This window comes from Salmo trutta, chromosome 4 (assembly GCF_901001165.1).
Source record: "Salmo trutta chromosome 4, fSalTru1.1, whole genome shotgun sequence".
Lineage (NCBI taxonomy): Eukaryota > Metazoa > Chordata > Actinopteri > Salmoniformes > Salmonidae > Salmo > Salmo trutta.
This window is the reverse complement of record NC_042960.1, coordinates 23,168,596-23,190,796: the sequence shown is the minus strand read 5'-3', so window position 1 is coordinate 23,190,796 and position 22,201 is coordinate 23,168,596. Positions and strand designations below refer to the sequence as shown.

Sequence of the window (22,201 nt, the reverse complement as noted above, 5' to 3'; positions counted from 1 at the left end):
GGAAACCAACCGAGGGGTGGTCTATGGTGATAGGTGGGACTAAAGCGCTTATGTTAGGTAATATAATTGCTGTATATAAAAGTACTATGTATGTCAAATGTATATGTAAAATGTACAGTACCAGTCAAAAGTTTGGACACCTACTCATTCAAGGGTTTTTCTTTCAATGTAGCCCCCCTTTGCCTTGACAGCTTTGCACACAATTGGCATTCTCTCAACCAGCTTCATGAGGTAGTCACCTGGAATGCATTTCAATAGCAGGTGTGCCTTGTTAAAAGTTAATTTGTGGAATTTCATTCCTTAATGAGTTTGAGCCAATCAGTTGTGTGTCTCGCTTCCAGACAGTAGTCAGGACGGCTCAGGGGAGCCTTCCCTTGCCTGCTCCAGGGACAGATGTTATGGTGTAATTCCCACATTTGGGGATGTTCTCTGGAATTCCACTGAAGTAGTTAACTTTTATTAAAACTTCTACATCATTTGAGGTAGTCCGAATGACAAAATAAAATAGTGGGCTAATGGAGCAAAAAGAGCGTGGCTCACAGTTCAGCTACATCCCTGTCACACACAATTGCATCACAATCGAAAGTTACCTTACTACGTTACCCATAATGTACTTCAGTGTTTTAAAGCTATTCCCCTACTTTACCAACACTACCCCACTCTGGATGGTGATTAGATCTAACACCACTCCACCACTCATACAAAGGCACAACACCCAATGGTTTTTATTTCAGTTACATGAACATTAGATATGTTACCCCTTTGGGTTCTTGAAAGTTACATTTTTCTCTTCTTTTCAGTCCACAAAGCCCTCTGAACTTGTCCTGTTCAGTAATAACTCCACTTGAAGGAGCAAATCAGTCTATACAGTCCGTATTCCCTAATTTCCCGAAAGCACATGGAGCGGTGGGTAGCACCATACAAGGGCTGTTGGTTTAAGAGGAGGATGCCTAGAGAAAAGGAAGGCAAGTCAGTGGTTCCAGTACCTAGCAGTACATTATGTAGTTCCAGTATCACTTCTGAAAAAGTAAGAAGGTTAACACTGTTCTATTTCAAGAATGTTACTTTCCATTTACAGAAATAGCTGGCTTTCTTCCCATACAAAATAACACAGTGCCCAAAACATAAATGGCCCACGTCTCAATGCATAGAATATAAAACTCACAATTTACAGTCCCAACTACTTCAGTGTGTTTTGTTCTTTTTTGATTTTATATATAACTCCAGTCATTGCTCTGGGTAGGGTCCTGTATTGTGCAGGGGGAAGTCTGGCGGCAGGGCCTCCTGGATAGGACGTCAGCATTTTCGTGGTGGCGTTCTAGACGATGCATGACCTTGAAGCAAGACCAAGCTTCACGATCCACCTCGCCAGTTGACCTTCTGGTTCCTTCATCCTTATGAGCCACCGAAAGCTGCTGTGGTCGGTGCGCACGATGAAGGGTCTTCCGAGCAGGTATTGATGGAAGTGTGTAGTGAACTCCACTACTGCCAGTAGCTCCCTCCGTGTTGTACAATAGTTTTGCTCAGTGGAGGACAACTGCCGGCTCCCATACGCTAATACGCGTTCCTCACAGTCCTACATTTGGGACAAGACGGCTCAAATGCCGAAGTTGCTGGCATCTGTATCGAGTATGAGGTCGCCGCTGTTGAGTGGATAGCCCAAGACGGGCGTGGTGGTGAGTAGCTTCTTTAATTCTTTGAACGCCTCCTGGCACTCGCGTCCACCGGAAACGATAATGTCTCTGTAAGCTCATGAAGGGGCTTGTCTACAGCAGCAACGTTTTTGACAAATCGTCGGCAGTACGAGGCCAGGCTACGAACTGACGGACTATTGAAACACAGGTAGGCTGGGGGCATTCTTGGACTTTCAGAATTTTCTGGTGATCTGTGGCGATGCCATGTTCGGAAACGATGTGTCCAAGGTAGGTTACCTGTCGGGAACCCACTTGGAGGGTTTCAATTTCAGGTTGGCTTGGCGTCGCCGATCAACCACTTGTGCCAGGCATTGGAGCATCTCTGTGACATCCCTTCCCAGGATGAAGACATCATCTAGATATACAAGGCAGGTCTCCCATTGCATTCTAGCCAGGACGCCCTCAATTAGACGTTGAAACGTCGCTGGTGCGTTGCAGAGCCCAAAAGGCATCACGTTCCACTCAGAGGCCCTTCCTGCTGCAGAAAGCGGCCGCCTTACGGGCCCTGGGGGTAAGCTCTACCTCCCAGTAGTCTGACACTAGGTCCAATGTGCTAAACCATTTGGCCGTTGACATGGTATCGAGGATACGAGGAAGAGGATATGCATCAACAGTACGCTCATTTAGAGCCCTGTAGTCCACACATAGACAGTATGTCTGGTCCTTTTGTGGCTTGGAGAGGCTACTCCGGTTTCAAGACTTTGCTGGATCTACTGGTCTGCATTGAGCTGCTTTTCTAATGCCATGCGCCGCAGTTACTGCATCACAGGGGGCCCAGGAAATGTCTAAATGTCATGCTGTACAAGACTAGTGCGACCAAGATCAGTGGGTCCAGTAGAGAAGACATCCCGGTAGGTACTAAGGAGCGGAGCCAGCCCACAACTTCGTCTGCACTTAGCGCAGTAGAGCTTTCTGTATACACTGATTGTAAGTGATCAGGAACCGCTGGGGAGACGAGACTAGTTTGTGGTGACATGGAAGAAGTATCAGTGGGCTGAACAACATCTGCTGCCTGGAGGAATCCGGCAGAATGACGCCGACCGAGACGGTCGCCTCGTTTCGCGTTCTTAGGAAACGATGCAGTATTTCGTTTTTTTAATGTATTATTTCTTACACTGTTACCCCAGGAAATCTTAAGTCTTATTACATACAGCTGGGAAGAACTATTGGATATAAGAGCAATGTCAACTTACCAACATTACGACCATGAATACGACTTTCCCGAAGCAGATTCTCTGTTTGGACCACCACCCAGGACAATGGATCGGATCCCAGTAGGCAACCCAAAACAACGGTGCCACAGAAGGGGCAGACGGAGCGGTCTTCTGGTCAGGCTCCATAGACGGGCACATTGCTCACCGCTTCCGAGTATACTACTCGCCAATGTCCAGTCTCTTGACAACAAGGTAGATGAAATTCGAGAAGGGGTTGCCTTCCAGAGAGACATCAGAGATTGTAACATTCTCTGTTTCCCGGAAACATGGCTCACTCGGGATACGTTATCAGAATCGGTACAGCCACCTGGTTTCTTCACGCATCGCGCCGACAGAAACAATCATCTCTCTGGTAAGAAGAAGGGCGGGGGTGTATGCCTTATGATTAACGAGTCGTAGTGTGATCATAACAACATACAGGAACTCAAGTCCTTTTGTTCACCTGACCTAGATTTCCTTACAATCAAATGCCGGCCTCATTATTTACCAAGAGAATTCTCGTCGATTATAATCACAGCCGTGTATATCCCCCCCAAGCAGACACCTTGACGGCCCTGAAAGAACTTCATTGGACTCTATGTAAACTGGAAACCACATATCCTGAGGCTGCATTTATTGTAGCTGGGGATTTTAACAAAGCTAATCTGAAAACAAGGCTCCCTAAATTTTATCAGCATATTGAATGCGCGACCCAGGCTGGCAGCTTTTCTGGATCATTGTTTTGTTGCTCCCAGCCTATAGACAGAAACTAAAACAGGAAACGCCCATGCTCAGGTCTGTTCAACACTGGTCCGACCAATCTGATTCCACGCTTCAAGATTGCTTCGATCACATGGACTGGGATATGTTCCGGATAGCCCCAAACAACTACATTGATGTATACGCTGATTTGGTGAGCGAGTTTATTAGGAATTGCATCGGTGATGTTGTACCCACGGTGACTATTAAAACCTTCTCCAACCAGAAACAGTGGATTGATGGCAGCATTCGTACAAAACTGAAAGCGCGAACCACTGCTTTTAACTTCTATGGGCTAGGTGGGACGTTTGCAAAACATTAGATTACGTCAGGAGAGTACCCTGCCAAAAATAATCACACAGCCATTTTCAAAGCAAGCATATATGTCGCAAAAACCAAAACCACAGCTAAATGCAGCACTAACCTTTGATGATCTTCATCAGATGACACTCCTAGGACATTATGTTATACAATACATGCATGTTTTGTTCAATCAAGTTCATATTTATATCAAAAACCAGCTTTTTACATTAGCATGTGATGTTCAGAACTAGCATACCCACCGCAAACTTCCGGTGCATTTACTAAATTACTCACGATAAACGTTCACAAAATACATAATTATTTTAAGAATTATAGATACAGAACTCCTTTATGCAATTGCGGTGTCAGATTTTAAAATAGCTTTTTGGTGAAAGCAATATTGCAATATTCTGAGTACATAGCTCGGCCATCACGGCTAGGTAATTTGACACCCACCAAGTTTGGGACAACCTAAACTCAGAATTACTAGTAGATAAATTGGATTACCTTTGTTGTTCTTTGTCAGAATGCACTCCCAGGACTTCTACTTCAACAACAAATGTTTTGGTTCCAAATAATCCAGAGTTATATCCAAATAGCTCTGTTTTGTTTGAGCGTTCAGGTCACTATCCGAAGGGTGACGCGCGAGCGCATTTCGTGCCAAAAAAATTCAAAATATCCCATTACCATACTTCGAAGCATGTCAAACGCTGTTTAAAATACATCTCCAGTGTCACTGTCCCCTGCCTGACCACTCACAAAATCTCCTGCTGTTCTTCGCCAAGAGACAGGAGACACGTCATTCCACTTTCTGGTGCCTTCTGAGAGCCAATGGAAGCCTTAGAAAGTGTCACGTTACAGCAGAGATGCTGTGTTTTCGATAGAGATGCAACAGAAGGACAACAAATTGTCAGACAGGGCACTTCCTGCATGGAATCTTCACAGGTTTTGGCCTGCCATATGAGTTCTGTTATACTCACAGACACCATTCAAACAGTTTTAGAAACGTTAGAGTGTTTTCTATCCAAATCTACTAATTATATGCATATTCTCGTTTCTGGGCAAGAGTAGTAACCAGTTTAAATCGGGTACGTTTTTTTATCCGGCCGTGCAAATATTGCCCCCTAGCCCCGTCAGGTTAAACAGCCATCACTAACATTGAGTGGCTGCTGCCAACATACTGACTCAAATCTCTAGCCACTTTAATAATAAAACATTGGATGTAATAAATGTGTCACTAGTCACTTTAAACAATGCCACTTTATATAATGTATACATACCCTACATGACTCATCTCACATGTATATACTGTACTCTATACCATCTACTGCATCTTGCCTATGCCGCACGGCCATCGCTCATCCATGTATTTATATGTACATATTCTTATAATTCCTTTACACTTGTGTGTGTATGAGGTAGTTGTTGTGAAATTGTTAGATTACTTGTTAGATATTACTGCACGGTCGGAACTAGAAGCACAAGCATTTCGCTACACTCGCATTAACATCTGCTAACCATGTGTATGTGACCAATAAAATTTGATTTGATTTGATACTGCCCTTTTTTTACTTTCACTGACTCGGTTCCTGGTGGGCCTGATTGGGGATTTGATTATTGGTCTGTTCGTCAACCACAACCCGTGCCACCAGTAAACAATGTTTTTCAATTAATCCTTTAGTTGGGCTTAGCATCACGTTGCCTCTGACACGTTCACGGAAGTGTGCATTCCCCGGCACAATGTACTCCCACCCTGATTCGAGAATAGCTGTGCGTGCTATTCTTATGACATGCACCTTCGGTTTGTTCTTTGGGTTGAAGTAGGGCACCTGTTCACCAAACAGCACAGTCCTCTGGCTCCCGAAATCAAGGCATGCCCGTGACTGCTCCTTCTGAGTAGCTTATTTGTCCTCACTGTCAGATGAGATATCATAATGTACATGCCGGGGCTGCCTACCACGTGAACTATATCTTGCTCACTTGGGGCGAGACTGTTTTCATAACAGTACATTGCATTACCTTCAGTGGGTAGAGCATCACTACGGATACATCCATGGCTGTCCTGCGACTTTGAGCGGTGGTTTTCCACAGGAGGCATGACTGGATAGGAGGGCAGAGCTGCTGGCATCCTGTGTGGGTAATGGGAGTAAACAGCATCTACACGGGTACTCGCTGCATAGAGTATGTGGTTGGCAGAGTTGAAAGGGTTAGTGCATGGAGTATACAGCATTTCAGTAGTTGGCTGAAACACATTTCCAGAGATAGCATTTTTAGGTGAGCATCTGTCATGCCAGGTGGCATAGTTTTGGTTGTGACTTAGCTGTGATTCAATTCCACTGTCACCCCCAATTCCGTTTTTTGCATGAGACTTGAATGGATTTGTTTCTCTCCTTGGCTGTTGAGATGTCTTTGACTCACTGCATGAGTCAGCCATATTAGCTGGGGTGGGCTGCATATTAGCTTCATCTGAACTTGGCATACATGGATTGCAGTTACTGTTAGCATTTGCAACATCAAATTCGTTCATCCAGTCGGCAAATGAGATTTGTGATTGCCTTTCTTCAGTCACTGTATTTAGCGACATGAATGGATTTGAGTAGCACATTGAATCCTCAGGCAATTTATCTCTCGTAATAACAGATTTCCTGTGTGAAGCCACCATTTCACAGCTTTAGCTAGAACATCAGCCACTACTCAGACAATGATGATTAACTTCGTTAGCCGTTGTCTCGTGAAAGTCAAATTCTATTTATTTTGTGATTTTTTTGTTGTTGTCATGTTTATTTATCTTTGATATTCCGGAAGAATGTGAATAACTCACCGATGCAGGCAGGATAAATCCCGGACGAGCCCCCAATGTTACCTTTCCTGGCTGTCCTCCAGACTGTAGTCAGGGCGGCTCAGGGGAGACTTCACTTGCTAGCCAGAGCAACTTATGGATGTTCTGGGGTAATTCCCACATTTGGGGATCTTATCCGCTGCTAATGATGAGTTAGTCTGGAATTTCACTGAAGTAGTTAACTTTTACTAAAACTTCTACATCATTTGAGGTAGTCCGAATGACAAAATAAAATAGTGGGCTAACAGAGCAAAAAGAGCGTGGCTCATAGTTCAGCTATATCCCCGTCACACACAATTGCATCAAAACCGAAAGTTACCTTACTATGTTACCCATAATGCACTTCAGTGTTTTAAAGCTATTCCCCTACTTTACCAACATAAGGTAGGGTTGGTATACAGAAGATAGCCCTATTTGGTAAAAGACCAAGTCCATATTATGGCAAGAACAGCTCAAATAAGCAAAGAGAAACGACAGTCCATCATTACTTTAAGACATAAAGGTCAGTCAATCCGTAAAATGTCAAGAACTTTGAACATTTCTTCAAGTGCAGTCGCAAAAACCATCAAGCACTATGATGAAACTGGCTCTCATGAGGACTGCCACAGGAAAGGAAGACCCAGAGTTACCTCAGCTGCAGAGGTTAAGTTCATTGGAGTTACCAGCCTCAGAAATTGCAGCCCAAAATAAATGCTTCACAGAGTTCAAGTAACAGACACATCTCAACATCAACTGTTCAGCAGAGACTGCGTGAATCAGGCCTTCATGGTCGAATTTCTGCAAAGAAACCACTACTAAAGGACACCAATAAGAAGAGACGTGCTTGGGCCAAGAAACAAGAGCAAAGGAGGTTAGACCGGTGGAAATTTGTCCTTTGGTCTGGAGTCCAAATTGGAGATTTTCGGGCACACCCGCCATGTCTTCGCGAGACGCTGTGTGGGTGAACGGATAATCTCTGCATTTGTATTTCCCACCTTAACGCATGGAAGTGGTGATGTTATGATATGGGGTTGCTTTGCTGGTGACACTGTATGTGATTTATTTAGAATTCAAGGCACACTTAACCAGCATGTCTACCACAGCATTATGCAGCGATACGCCATCCCACCTGGTTTGGGCTTAGTGGGACTATAATTTGTTTTTCAAAAGGACAATGACCCAAAACACACCTCCAGGCGGCGTGTAAGGGCTATTTTACAAAGAAGAAGAGTGGTGGAGTGCTGCATCAGATAACCTTGATTTGTTTAACACTTAATTTGGTTTCTACATGATTCCATATGTGTCATTTCATAGTTTTGATGTCTTCACTATTATTCTACATTGTAGAAAATAGTAAAAATAAAGAAAAACCCTTGAATGAGTAGATGGTCTAAAACTTTTGACCTGTATTGTCCAATTTCATGAAATACATTAAAAATAAATGAAAGATGCTCAACAATAAAGGATCTGTAAAATGTAGTCTGGATGAACTTGTCCACCTCAAAAGTGCTCTATCCGTTCTCCCCAATTAAGGTGCCACCAACCTCCTGTAATTGAGACACAGACCATGCAAATATCTCTAGCTTAAACAGATGCTTTTTGATGGGGATTTTTTTTAATGCCAATTAGACTTCCGCAGGGGGGCGGACATTGACTCTAGGGGTATCAGACCGTGATACAGTGCCTTCGGGAAGTTTTCAGACCCCTTGACTTTTTCCACATTTTGTTAGACTACAGACTTATTCTAAAATTGATTAAATCGTTTTTTTCCTCCAATCTATACACAATACCCAATATATACAAAAATGTGTTTAACCTTTATTTAACTGGGCAAGTCAGTTTAGAACAAATTCTTATTTACAATGATTTGGCCTACTCCGGCCAATTGTGTGCCGCCCTATGGGACTCCCAATCACGGCCGGATGTGATACAGCCTGGATTTGAACCAGGTACCATAGTGACGCCTCTTGCCGCTGCTCCACTCGGGAGCAAAAACTGGTTTTTAGAAATTTTTGCAAATAAAAAACTGAAATATCACATTTACATACAGTTGAAGTCGGAAATTTACATACACTTAGGTTGGGGTATTTAAAACTCATTTTTCAACCACTCAACAAATTTCTTGTTAACAAACTATAGTTTTGGCAAGTCGGTTAGGACATCTACTTTGACACAAGTCATTTTTCCAACAATTGTTTACAGACAGATTATTTCACTTATATTTCACTGTATCACAATTCCATTGGGTCAGAAGTTTACATACACTAAGTTCACTGTGCCTTTAAACACCTTGGAAAATTCCAGAAAATGATGCCATGGCTTTAGAAGCTTCTGATAGGCTAATTGACATCATTTAAGTCAATTGGAGGTGTACCTGTGGGTGTATTTCAAGGCCTACCATCAAACTCAGTGCCACTTTGCTTGACATAATGGGGAAATCAAAAGAAATCAACCAAGACCTCAGAAAAAAGATTAGACCTCCACAAGTCTGGTTCATCCTTGGGAGCAATTTCCAAACGCCTGAAAGTACCATGTTCATCTGTACAAACAATAGTTCACAAGTATAAACACCATGGGACCACGCAGCCGTCATAACGCTCAGGAAGGAGACGCGTTCTGTCTCCTGTGGATGAATGTATTTTGGTGTGAAACGTGCAAATCAATCCCAGAACAACAGCAAAGGACCATGTGAAGATGCTGAAGGAAACATGTACAAAAGTATCTTTGTCCACAGCAACACGATTCCTATATCGACATAACCTGAATGGCCGCTCAGCAAGGAAGAAGCCACTGCTCCAAAACCGCCATAAAAAAGCCAGACTATGGTTTGCAACTGCACATGGGGACAAAGATTGTATTTTTTGGAGAAATGTACTCTGATCTTATGAAACAAAAATAGAACTGTTTGGCCATAATGACCATCGTTATGTTTGGAGGAAAAAGGGGGAGGCTTGCAAGCCGAAGAACACCATCCCAACCGTGAAGCACAGGGGTGGCAGCATGTCGGGTGCTTTGCTGCAGGAGGGACTGGTGCACTTCACAAAATAGATGGCATCATGAGGAGGAAAATGATGTGGATATATTGAAGCAACATCTCAAGACATCAGTCAGGAAGTTAAAGCTTGGTCGCAAATGGGTCTTCCAAATGGACAATGACCCCAAGCATACTTCCAAAGTTGTGGCAAAATGGCTTAAGAACAGCAAAGCCCTGTCCTCAATCCTATAGAATATTTGTGGGCAGAACTGAAGAAGCGTGTGCGAGCAAGGAGGCCTACAAACCTGACTCAGTTACACCAGCTCTGTCAGGAGGAATGGGCCAAAATTCACCCAACTTATTGTGGGAAGCTTGTGGAAGGCTACCCAAAATGTTTGAACCAAGTAAAAACATGTAAAGGCAATGCTACCAAATACTAAGTGTATGTAAACTTCTGACTCACTGGGAATGTGAGGAAAGAAATAAAAGCTGAAATAAATCATTCTCTCTACTATTATTCTGACATTTCACATTCTTAAAATAAATGTCAGGAATTGTGAAAAACTGAGTTGAAATGTATTTGGCTAAGGTGTATGTAAACTTCCTACTTCAACTGTAAGTATTTAGACACTCAGGCCTTTGTTGAAGTGATTACAGCCTTGAGTCTTCTTGGGTATGATGCTACAAGCTTGACGCATCTGTATTTGGGGAGTTTCTCCCAATCTTCTCTGCCGATCCTCTCAAGTTCTGTCAGGTTGCATGGGGAGCTTTGTTACACAGCTATTTTCAGGTCTCTCCAGAGGAGTCCATTCGAACATAAGTCCGGGCTCTGGCGGGGCCACTCAAGGTCATTTAGAGACTTGTCCCGAAGCCACTCCTCCATTGTGTTGGCTGTGTGCTTAAGGTCATTGTCCTGTTGGAAGGTGAACCTTCACCCTCATCTGAGGTCCTGAGTGCTCTGGAGCAGGTTTTCATCCAGGATCTCTCTGTACTTTGCTCCGTTCATCTTTGCCTTGATCCTGGCGAGTCCGTTAAGAACAAATTCTTATTTACAATAACAACCTTCCGGGGAACAGTGGGGCGGCAGGTAGCAACTGGATGCTGGATCGAATAGCAAGGTAGCAACTGGTTGCTGGATCGAATCCCAGAGCTGATTAGGTAAAAATCTGTCATTCTGCCCCTGAACAAGGCAGTTAAACCACTGTTCCTCGGTAGGCCGTCATTGTAAATAAGAATTTGTTCTTAACTGACTTGCCTAGTTAAATAAAAATCCAGTTCATTCTGCTGAAAGTCCTCCCCACAGCATGATGCTGCTTCACCTTAGGGATGGTGCCATGTTTCCTCTAGATGAGACGCTTCGCATTTAGGCACATTTGCTATTCAACGCAACAGTTTGTGACAAAACTATTGGTAGAGTTGAAAATGTGATGGAAACACATTGAAAGTCACCACCCATTGAGTTATATCCGCAACAAGTCCGTTTAGTGGAAACACACAACTGATGGGAAAATGCGCATATTTTCTTTTAGCAGATTTTTTTTAGCTGTTTCACAAAAGTTCTGAAGTGAGAAATGTTTTTTCATTGAGTCAAACGTGTAGTCTTAGTGAAATCCCATCGGTTTTTAGTGCTCTGTGATTGTAATTTGTAATATATATTTTACGGACACAGTATATTTTACATTAGTCATGTTGTTATTTTTAGTCCCACCCTTCAGCTCCACCCAACCCCTCCCATCTATCTATGAACACCATCCATATTGCATTTCTATTTGCCATTTCTATATTTTTCAACTGTGCTGTGAAGTTTCAGAAAAGTTCTGAACCTTTCTATTCTCATAGTTTCTAAAGATTGTAAATTAAAGATACAATTTTTTACTAAGAGTATTATTATATTATTGATCGATTGACTCGGACTTTTCAAATCACCCAGCAGTGCTATTTGCAGATTTAGCTCCAAGTAAATGTTCCAATTCTTCAGTCAATCTTGAACCTGTGACCAAAAACAAGCTACATATGGACAGTGTCAAAACAAATGATCTAATGATTCTGTCTCTTCACAGCAAAATCTGCAGAGCTGGGATGGTTATATCCCCCATATATGTATATAACATTCTATTGGTTGCAAGATTTTGTACAATCGTTTAAATTGAAAAACTCAAAGTTTTCAGTACATCAAAAATCTCTTCCCAACTATTTAGCTATCTATATTGCCCCGCTGTCAATTTTTTTATCCTTAAATGAAACAGTATACTTTTTTATTCATCACAATTTTCTTTAACCAATTTTGGTTAAACCCGCCTGCCTGACCATTCTGCCTGCCATGACCTCGAGCCTGCCTGCCACACTGTACCTCCTAGACTCTGAACTGGTTTTTACCTTTTGCCTGTCCATGAGCATTCTCTGGCTGTGATAGGAGCCAAAGCCATATCTCTGTCCAGTGTTTGTGTTCTTTTGCCCATCTTAATATTTTATTTTTATTGGCCATTCGGAGATATGGCTTTTTCTTTGCAACTCTGCCTAGAGGCCAGCATCCCGGAGTCACCTCTTTACTGTTGACATTGAGACTGGTGTTTTGCGGGTACTATTTAATGAAGTTGCCAGTTGAGGACTTCTGAGGGGTCTGTTTCTCAAACTAGACATGAGGGGTGCTATAGTCTAGGGTTTACACCAGAAGTTAATGGGTTAATTAACTAGGAATTTACTTTTACTCGTCACAGATGAACCAGTTTATGTGAACAAAACTGCATGATATGGAAACTACATGCTCAACGAGTAAATGACTATGGGAATGGATTTTTCTTGGAGGAATGTATATGATCAGTGCAATTAAGTTTGGAATGTACTGAGTGCAGAAAAAACAATCACGTGGCAACACTGATAAGGGGAGAGAGCCGTGGATTAGTGAAGGGGGTCGAGGTCAGGTCAGGTCACATTAAAGGAGAAGGATCAGTTTATTGCCAGTATCACTTATTTTCCTGCCTAGCAATACAGATGCAATGTTTAGCGAGGAGACTCCACCCCCAATTGGGGTATATATACCACAACTGGTAGAACCATGTCTTTGTCTGTTCAGCTTTTTGATCCTTTGGGATGAATAAACTTGGTTTAAGCTTTCATAATGTCTGTCGAGTTCTTACTCTGATATTTAGAACCTAACAGCATCCAGCCCTGGAGTTTTCCCTGGCCTAAAGGCTTTAATTGCATCAAGAAGTTCCTCCTCTGTAATTCAAGAAGTTCCTCCTCTGTAATTTGGCCTTCACATTAATCTTTCTGTATAGCTGTTAATTTTACATTATTAATAGAAAAAAATCCTTAGAGTTAACTTCGGTTTGTGGAGATTGAGGAGACTGAAACGAAAAAAAATTCTTAAAGTACTTTGCTTCCTCTTTTCAAAATTTTGTTTGGTGAATCATAGGTAACAAGTTTCAGGAAAAAATGTTTTGGCAGTCTGTTTTTTTCCCATATTCCATCCAGTTCTCTTTATTTAATATATTACACTTAATCTTTGAATAAGTTCTTCCATTTCTTTTTGTTTTTCCTCTAATGTATTCTGTGCCTCTATGGCACATGTTTTATTACTTTCTATCTGTACCATTAGTCCCTCTATTTACTTTGTTAATATGAACTATTTTGATCTAAAAATGTGTACTGAATTGCATGGCCTCTAAAGGCACATTTAAAAGTGTCCCATACCAAAAGGGGATCTATGTTATGTTGGAAAAAGTCAGGTATAAATTCTTCTATCCTGGTTAAAAACAAGTAAAATGTTCAATATCCTCGCCCACATGGAAATTCTGTAAGAGTAATGTATATGCCAATTATTTGATGGTCAGACCACATTCTGTCCCCTATCAACAGTTTATTTTACTTTTGGTGCCAGCGAGAATGACAAAGTAGTCAAGACGACTAGCTTGACTGAGCATCCGCCATGTATATCTTACTAGGTCAGGATATTTAAGTCTCCGTATATCGCTAGTTCCAATATATCCATGATATTTGTGATTACATTAAGTGCATAAGGGTGATAGTTCGTAGTGTGATTTCCTTTACGGTCCATTTAATAAAAATACAAAAATAATTATTTAACCAGGCAAGTCAGTTAAGAGCAAATTCTTATTTACAATGACAGCCTACTGGGGAACAGTGAGTTAACTGCCTTGTTCAGGGGAAGAATGACAGATTTTTACCTTGTCAGCTCGGGGATTCGATCCAGCAAGTTTTTGGCCCAACGCTCTGACCACTGGGCTACCTGTTGCCCCAAATTAAGGTATGTAAAACCGTATTATAATCTCACACCATAAAAATTGTGTGTTGCTTGTAGGCCTGAAACATTATTATATATACTGTAGTTTCAAAGAGGCGCGGATCATCATTATTTGGGCCGTATAGATTAATTAGCCAAATATGTTTATGGTCCAATTACATATTTAAAATAATCCATCTACATTGCGGATCTGTTTGAACAATTTGAACATTCGGGAAATAAATATTGTTAATTAATATCAACACCCTTTTTGAGTTTCTTTTCCCATCAGAGAAGTTAATCCCCCCCCAGTCCTTTTTCCACACAACTACATCTAAAATTGTTGAATAAGTTTCCTGTAAATAATAGTTAACCTCCTACATCTAGGCGTTCCGCTAGCGGAACCCTGTTCCGCCAGCGGAACCCCTAGCCAACAGCCAATGGGATCGCATGGCGCGACATACAAAAACAACTAAAATACCACAATTCAATTTTCTCAAACATGTGACTATTTTACACCATTTTAAAGATAAACCTTTCCTGAATCCAACCACGTTGTCCGATTTCAAAAAGGCTTTACAGCGAAAGCAAAACATTAGATTATGTTAGGATACACCACAGCAAAAAAACAACACAGCCATTTTCCTAGCAAGGACAGCCATTTTCCAAGCAAGGGTAGCTGTCCAAAAGCACAAAACCAGCTAAAATTATGCACTAACCTTTGACGATTTTCATCAGATGACACTCCTAGGACATTATGTTAGACAATACATGCGTTTTTTGTTCCATCAAGTTCATATTTATAAACAAAAAAAAACATTTTACATTGGCGCATGACGTTCAGAAAATGTATTCCCACCAAAAACTTCCGGTGAATTTACAAAAATACTCATCATAAATGTTGACAAAATACAGAACAATTATTTTAAGAATTATAGATACAGTACTCTTTTATGCACCCGCTGTGTCAGATTTCAAAATAACTTTACGTAGAAAGCACATTGTTCAATAGTACTGAGCCCCAAGCTATTCATTTAGCCGTCCAGCCACGGCATCCTCAAAACGCTGAAATATGTAAAAAATATTATCTTACCTTTGCTGATCTTCGGCTGAATGCACTCGGAAGGTCTCCCACTTCCACAAGAAATGTCCATTTGTTCGATAAAGTCCATAATTTATGTAGAAATAAATCTGTTTTGATGGCGCGTCCAGATCACCATTCCAAAATGCATCTATCCATCGTCGACAAAAAGTTATAAAGTTCCCTCAGCGTTTGTAGAAACATGTCAAACCATGTTCACAACCAATCTTTAGGGTGTTTTTACCGTAGAATTTCCATAATATTCCAACCGGACAATAGCAGATTCATTACAGAATAAAAATAAAAATGCCTAGCCCTGCAGGAGCGCACACGAGGTAAGTCAATGACACCAGGTCGACAACATACTCTTCCGGGTATTATTCAAACAAATTGCATTGTAGACGCCTCAAACAAGGTTCTAATGACTGTTGACATCTAGTGGAAGCCTCAGGAAGTGCAATATGACATCACAGACACTGTAGTTTAGACAGAACATCATTTGAAATGACTACAACCATGTGAGGTGAAACTTCCTGGTTGGATTTTTCTTAGGTTTTTGCCTGCCATATGAGTTCTGTTATACTCACATACATCATTCAAACAGTTTTAGAAACTTCAGAGTGTTTTCTATCCACATCTACTAATAATATGCATATCCTACCTTCTCAGTCTGAGTAGGAGGCAGTTTAATTTGGGTATGTTTTTCATCCGGCCGTGAAAATACTGCCCCCTATAGTGAAGAGGATATTATATTCCTTCTCTTTAGCCAGGTAAATACTGATTGTCTTTTCTTATTATCTGCTAAGCCATTACAATTCTAACTGGCTATACTTATTTCACCATTAACCATAATGAGATGCAAGTTTCAATTCTATTTATCATAATATGTTTTTAAACTTGCCATTAAAAAGTACCATAATGACTGAGTGTCCATTTAGCTGTACCATGGTATTTGCACTGCTACTGAGTAAACCCAATTCCAATTGTTCTCCAAATCTAATTTTATTTGTCACATGCGCCAAACACAATAGTTTACAATTACCGTGAAATGCTTACTTACAAGCCCTTAACCAACAATGCAGTTCAAGAAAGAGTTTGAAAGAAAATATTGACTAAATAAACTAAAGTAAAAAATAATAAAAAGTAACACAATAAAATAACAATAACGAGGCTATATACAGGGGTACCAGTACAGAGTCAATGTGCGGGGCTACAGGTTAGTTGAGGTAACTTGTACATGTAGGTATGGGTAAAGTGACTATGCGTAGACAGCATGAAGAAGCAGTGAAAAACAAATGGAGGGGGATGTCAATGTAAATATTCCGGGTGGCCATGTGATTAACTGTTCATCAGTCTTATGGCTTGGGAGTAGAAGCTGTTAAGGAGCCTTTTGGTCCTCGACTTTGCGCTCCGGTACCGCTTGCCATGCGGTAGCAGAAAGAACAGACTTGGGTGACTGGAGTCTTTGACAATTTTTTGGGCCTTCCTCTGACACCGCCTAGTATATAGGTTCTGGATGGCAGCAAACTTGGTCCCAGTGATGTACTGGGCCGTACACACTACCCTCTGTAGTGCCTTACGGTCAGATGCCGAGCAGTTGCCATACCAGGCGGTGATGCAACCGGTCAGGATGCTCTCGGTGGTGCAGCTGTTGAACTTTTTGAGGATCTGGAGACCCATGCCAAATCTTTTCAGTCTCCCGAGGGGGAAAAGGTGTTGTTGTGCCCTCTAGATGTCTTGGTGTCGATGTGTTTGGACCATGATAGTTCGTTGGTGATGTGGACACCAAGGAACTTGAAACTTTTGACCCGCTCCACTTCAGCTCCGTCGATGTTAATGGGGCCTGTTCAGCCTGCCTTTTCCTGTGGTCAACGATCAACTCCTTTGCCTTGCTCACATTGAGGGACAGGTTGTTGTCCTGGCACCACAGGTCTCTGACCTCCTCTCATCGTTGTCGGTGACCAGTCCTACCACTGTTGTGTCATCAGCAAACTTAATGTTGGTGTTGGAGTCGTGTTTGGCCATGCTGTTGTGGGTGAACTAGGAGTACAGGAGGGGACTAAGCACACCCCTGAGGCGCCCCCGTGTTGAGAATCAGCGTGGCAGATGTGTTGTTGCGTACCCTTAACACCTGGGGGTGGCCCTTCAGGAAGTCCAGGATCCAGTTGCAGAGGGAGGTGTTTAGTCCCAGGGTCCTTTGCTTAGTGATGAGCTTTGTGGGCACTATGGTGTTGAACGCTGAGCTGGATTCAATAAACAGCATTCTCACATAGGTGTTCCTTTTGTCCAGGTGGGAAAGGGCAGTGTGGAGTGCAATTGTGGATATGTTGGGGCGGCATGCGAATCGGAGTGGGTCTAGGGTTTCCGGAATGATGGTGTTGTGAGCCATGGCCAGCCTTTCAAAGCACTTCATGGCTACCGACGTGAGTGCTACGGGCGGTAATCATTTAGGCAGGTTACCTTTTCTTCCTTGGGCACTATTCCACCCGCTAAAACCTACCCCCATCCCAAGTTGGATTGTCATCCCAGTGACTAGCAGACCACCCCTGTCCACCTGGATCCTAGGGCCTTTGAGAGTTTGGGACCTATCCTTTCAAAAGAGCACAGTGCCATCCACAGAATAGAAGCAGATTTACTGGCAAAAGCATTTCCAATGCCCTCACCTTGATTGTATTGTATACAGTTATTGAAAAATATATATACAGTGCATTCTGAAATTATTCAGACCCCTTCACTTTTTTCACATGTTGTTATGTTACAGCCTTATTCTGTTAAATAAATAATAATACAGATTTACAAAACATGTTTCTAGCACTCAAGCACACTTTGCAATGGTACAACAGCACAGTATTTTTGCATTATTTATTAACTGATTATGCACACTCACACTTCATTTGCTCACACACACACACACACACACACACACACACACACACACACACACACACACACACACACACACAGAGAGAGAGAGACTACGCACACACACTCACATACAATCATCTGTGGCGTACAGCAAGTCAGCCACCAGGGAGAGACTCGTCGAGGTCTGGTGACAGACGGTGTATACATCACGAGGCGATGGCTCCATCTGCTGGACATGCCAAGTCTCGACGGGTTCTCTGGCTAGGACTAATTGGGGCTGATTGGGAGTTGGTGAGTAATCAAGGGCTGATTGCTCACCAGCTGTGCAAGGCCCATAAAGCTGCCAGAAGGGCAGCACACAGGAAGAGAGTGGGGGAAGAAAGGACTCCTGTATAGTTGGGGACAGTTACAGAGGTAACAGGAGTGAGTGCAGTTTTGATCCTGGCTGGATACAGCAAGACCCGGAGCCCAGAAGACGGTATCCCGGAGAGGGTCTCATGGGGGAGACCTATCCTTTTCTTTTTGATTTATTATTTAAATAAACACCCTTGAAACCGAGCTAATCCTACTTTGTCCGTGTCTGATCTGTGTGAAAGTCTTGACCAAACCCCCTGGTCTGGCACACATCATATATCCTGATGCCTAGTCACCTTACCCCTATACATACAGTGAGTTTGAAAAGTATTGGGACAGTTACAAAGTCCTGAATGAATCATGAATAATGATGAGTGAGAAAGATATTTATGCCTCTAACTTTCTCACTCATTATACAAGATTCATTCAGGATTATCCATAAATATGGTAGCGCCCACAAGTGACCATGCATTTTTTTGGGACACAAAATAATCTGAAACACAACCAAAACAAACAGCAAATGCATCCAACAGAGTCACAAGCTTGATATAGTCATTGCGTGCTATTAAAATGGGACCAAATGCTTAACATTTTTCTACACGTAAGTGAATTTGTCCCAATACTTTTGGTCTCCTAAAACGGGGGGGGGGGCTATGTACAAAAAAGGCTGTAGTTTCTAAACAGTTCACCTGATATGGGTGAAAATACCCTACAATTTAAACTGACAGTCTGCACTTTAACCTCACAGTCAGTCATTGATTGTATCATTTCAAATCCAAAGTGCTGGAGTACAGAGCCTAAACAACAAATGTGTCACTGTCCCAATACTTTTGGAGCTCGATGTATCTACCCCTACCACTCCCTGCACATTGTAAATATGGCATTGTAGATATGGTACTGGCACTGACCCTGTATATAGCTTACTTGCTTACTCGTGTTCTAATTTCTATTTTTCGTCTTTTTTTATTCTACTTTATACATTTTTATAGTACTGCATTGTTGGGAAAGAGCTGGCAAGAAAGGCATTTCACTGTATTTATGCACGTGACTATAAAACATGAACCTTGAAAACATCAAACAAGAAATGACAACCGACAATATCTACTGGGATAAGTGAGTAAGGAGGCAGGGGGTAGAAGTTCTGATTGGAATCTGGCCAGAGCCTTTTATCCAGAGCTCATGTTTATCCAGAGCTCTCGCTGGAAACGAGCCCAACCTCCCTGTCCTTGTGCTGGCGTTGCTCTCTACCCAGCTCCCTCTGGACACGCTCTAACTCACTCAACTGTACATGCACACACTGAAGGTGCAGGGCCCGTCTCTGACGGAGCAGCCTGAAAGGAAACGGGTTCATGTCGCTGAATGCAATGGTCGTCAGTCTCCTGTGGAGGGAAGGAAAAAGCAGTGTGTGATGTGTATATCGGTTGTATATTTTGACGCTTCTGTTGTCCAATCACACACTATAAGTATATAGAAGTATTTTCAGTCCTGTTGACAAGTTTTGACAAATTGGTGGGAATTGTATTAAATGGTTTTGGGGAGAAGAACAGTCTCTATAACCAGGTTTCCATCCAACCATTTAATGCGGATTAATTACCTGAGACATACTTGAGAGAATGGCGCCGAAGGAGATGGCTGCTGTTTCACGATCCCGTATCCAATTGTGCTACTGTGTATGTTTTTTTACTTTATTCGTAACTTATTTGTACATAATGTTTCTGCCACCGTTTCTTATGACCGAAAAGAGCTTCTAGATACCAGGACAGCTATTACTCACCAGTACTGGAGGAATACTTTTTCTTCAACGAGTCGAACGGGAAGGATTTACTTCAGATGCCTGACAAGGCCCTCATCCCCATAATTCGCAGGGGAAAGAGACGGTGGTATCGAGGACGAAGTTCCGGGTGTCTTGTAAGGATCTGTCGCCAAGAGGGTAATCTACCTTTACCATCAGTCCTATTAGCCAACGTACAATCAATCGATAATAAAATAGACAAACTACAATCACGTATATCCTACCAACGGGACTTTAAAAACTGTAATATATTATGTTTCACCGAGTCGTGGCTTAACGACGACATGAATAACATACAACTGGTGGGTTTTAAGCTTATTCGGCAGGATAGAACAGCGGCCTCTGGTAAGACAAGGGGTGGCGGTTTATGTATATTTGTAAACAACAGCTGGTGCACAAAATCTAAGGAAGTCTCGAGGTTTTGCTCACCTGAAGTAGAGTATCTCATGATAAGCTGAAGCAAGAGAGTATGTACATACCCCAACCAGAAGCCATGGATTACAGGCAACATCCGCACTGAGCAAAAGGGTAGAGCTGCCGCTTTCAAGTAGCGGGACTCTAACCCTGAAGCTTATAATCCCGCTATGCCCTCCGACGAACCATTAAACAGGCAAAGCGCCAATACAGGACTAAGATTTTATTTTACTACACTGGCTCTGATGCTCATCGGATGTGGCAGGACTTGAAAACTATTACAGACTACAAAGGGAAGCACAGCCACGAACTGCAAAGTGACACGAGCCTACCAGACGAGCTAAATTACTTCTATGCTCGCTTCGAGGCAAGTAACACTGAAGCATGCATGAGAGCATCAGCTGTTCCGGACGACTGTGTGATCACGCTCGCTGTAGCCCATTTGAGTAAGACCTTAAAAAAGGTCAACATTCACAAGGCCGCAGGGCCAGACGCATTACCAGGACGTGTACTCCGAGCTTGCGCTGACCAACTGGCAAGTGTCTTCACTGACATTTTCAACCTGTCCCTGACTGAGTCTGTAATACCAACATGTTTCAAGCAGACCACCATAGTCCCTGTGCCCAAGAACACTAAGGTAACCTGCCTAAATGACTACCGACCCGTAGCACTCACATCTGCAACCATGAAGTGCTTTGAAAGGCTGGTCATGGCTCACATCAACACCATTATCCCGAAAACCCTAGACCCACCCCAATTTGCATACCGCCCTAAACAGATACACAGATGATGCAATCTCTATTGCACTCCACACTGCCCTTTCCCACCTGGACAAAAGAAACACATATGTGAGAATACTTTTCATTGACTACAGCTCAGCTTTCAACACCATGGTGCCCTCAAAGCTCATCACTAAGCAAAGGACCCTGGAACTAAACACCTCCCTCTGCAACTGGATCCTGGACTTCCTGACGGGCCGGCTCCAGGTGGTAAGGGTAGGTGACAACACATCCACCATGCTGATCCTCAACACGGGGGCCCCTCAGAGGTGCGTGCCCAGTCCCCTCCTGTACTCCCTGTTCACTCATGACTGCATGGCCAGGCACGACTCCAACACCATCATCAAGTTTGCCGATGACACAACAGTGTAAAGCCTGATCACCAACAACGATGAGACAGCCTACAGGGAGGAGGTCAGAGACCTGGCCATGTGGTGCCAGGACAACAACCTCTCCCTCAACGTGATCAAGACAAAGGAGAGGATTGTGGATTACAGGAAAAGGAGGACTGAGCACACCCCGTTCTCATTGACGGGGCTGCAGTGGAGCAGGTTGAGAGCTTCAAGTTCCTTGGTGTCCACATCACCAACAAACTATCATGGTCCAAACACACTAAGGCAGTCATGAAGAGGGCACAACAAGATTTGTCATGAGACTGAAAAGATTAGGCATGGGTCCTCAGATCCTCAAAAGGTTCTACAGCTGCACCATCGAGAGCATCCTGACTGTTTGCTTCACTGCCTGGTATGGCAACTGCTCGGCCCCTGACCACAAGGCACTACACAGGGTAGTGCGTATGGCCCAGTACATCATGGGCCAAGCTTCCTGCCATCCAGGACCTCTATACCAGGCGGTGTCAGAGGAAGGCCCTAAAAATTGTCAAAGACTCCAGCCACCCTAATCATGGACTGTTCTCTCTGCTACCACACGGC

General features: G+C 42.8%; 1 protein-coding gene across 1 annotated transcript in view; it reads right to left on the bottom strand.

Annotated features, from left to right (window-relative positions):
- Positions 1-18,626: 18,626 nt before the first annotated feature.
- LOC115191622 (TBC1 domain family member 2A) overlaps positions 18,627-22,201 on the bottom strand; it is a 49,230-nt gene continuing 45,655 nt past the window's right edge. The window contains exon 13 of the mRNA XM_029749409.1: positions 18,627-19,663. Within this exon, the coding sequence (XP_029605269.1) occupies positions 19,468-19,663 (196 nt within the window). The 3' untranslated portion in view covers positions 18,627-19,467. The remainder of the gene's footprint in view (positions 19,664-22,201) is intronic.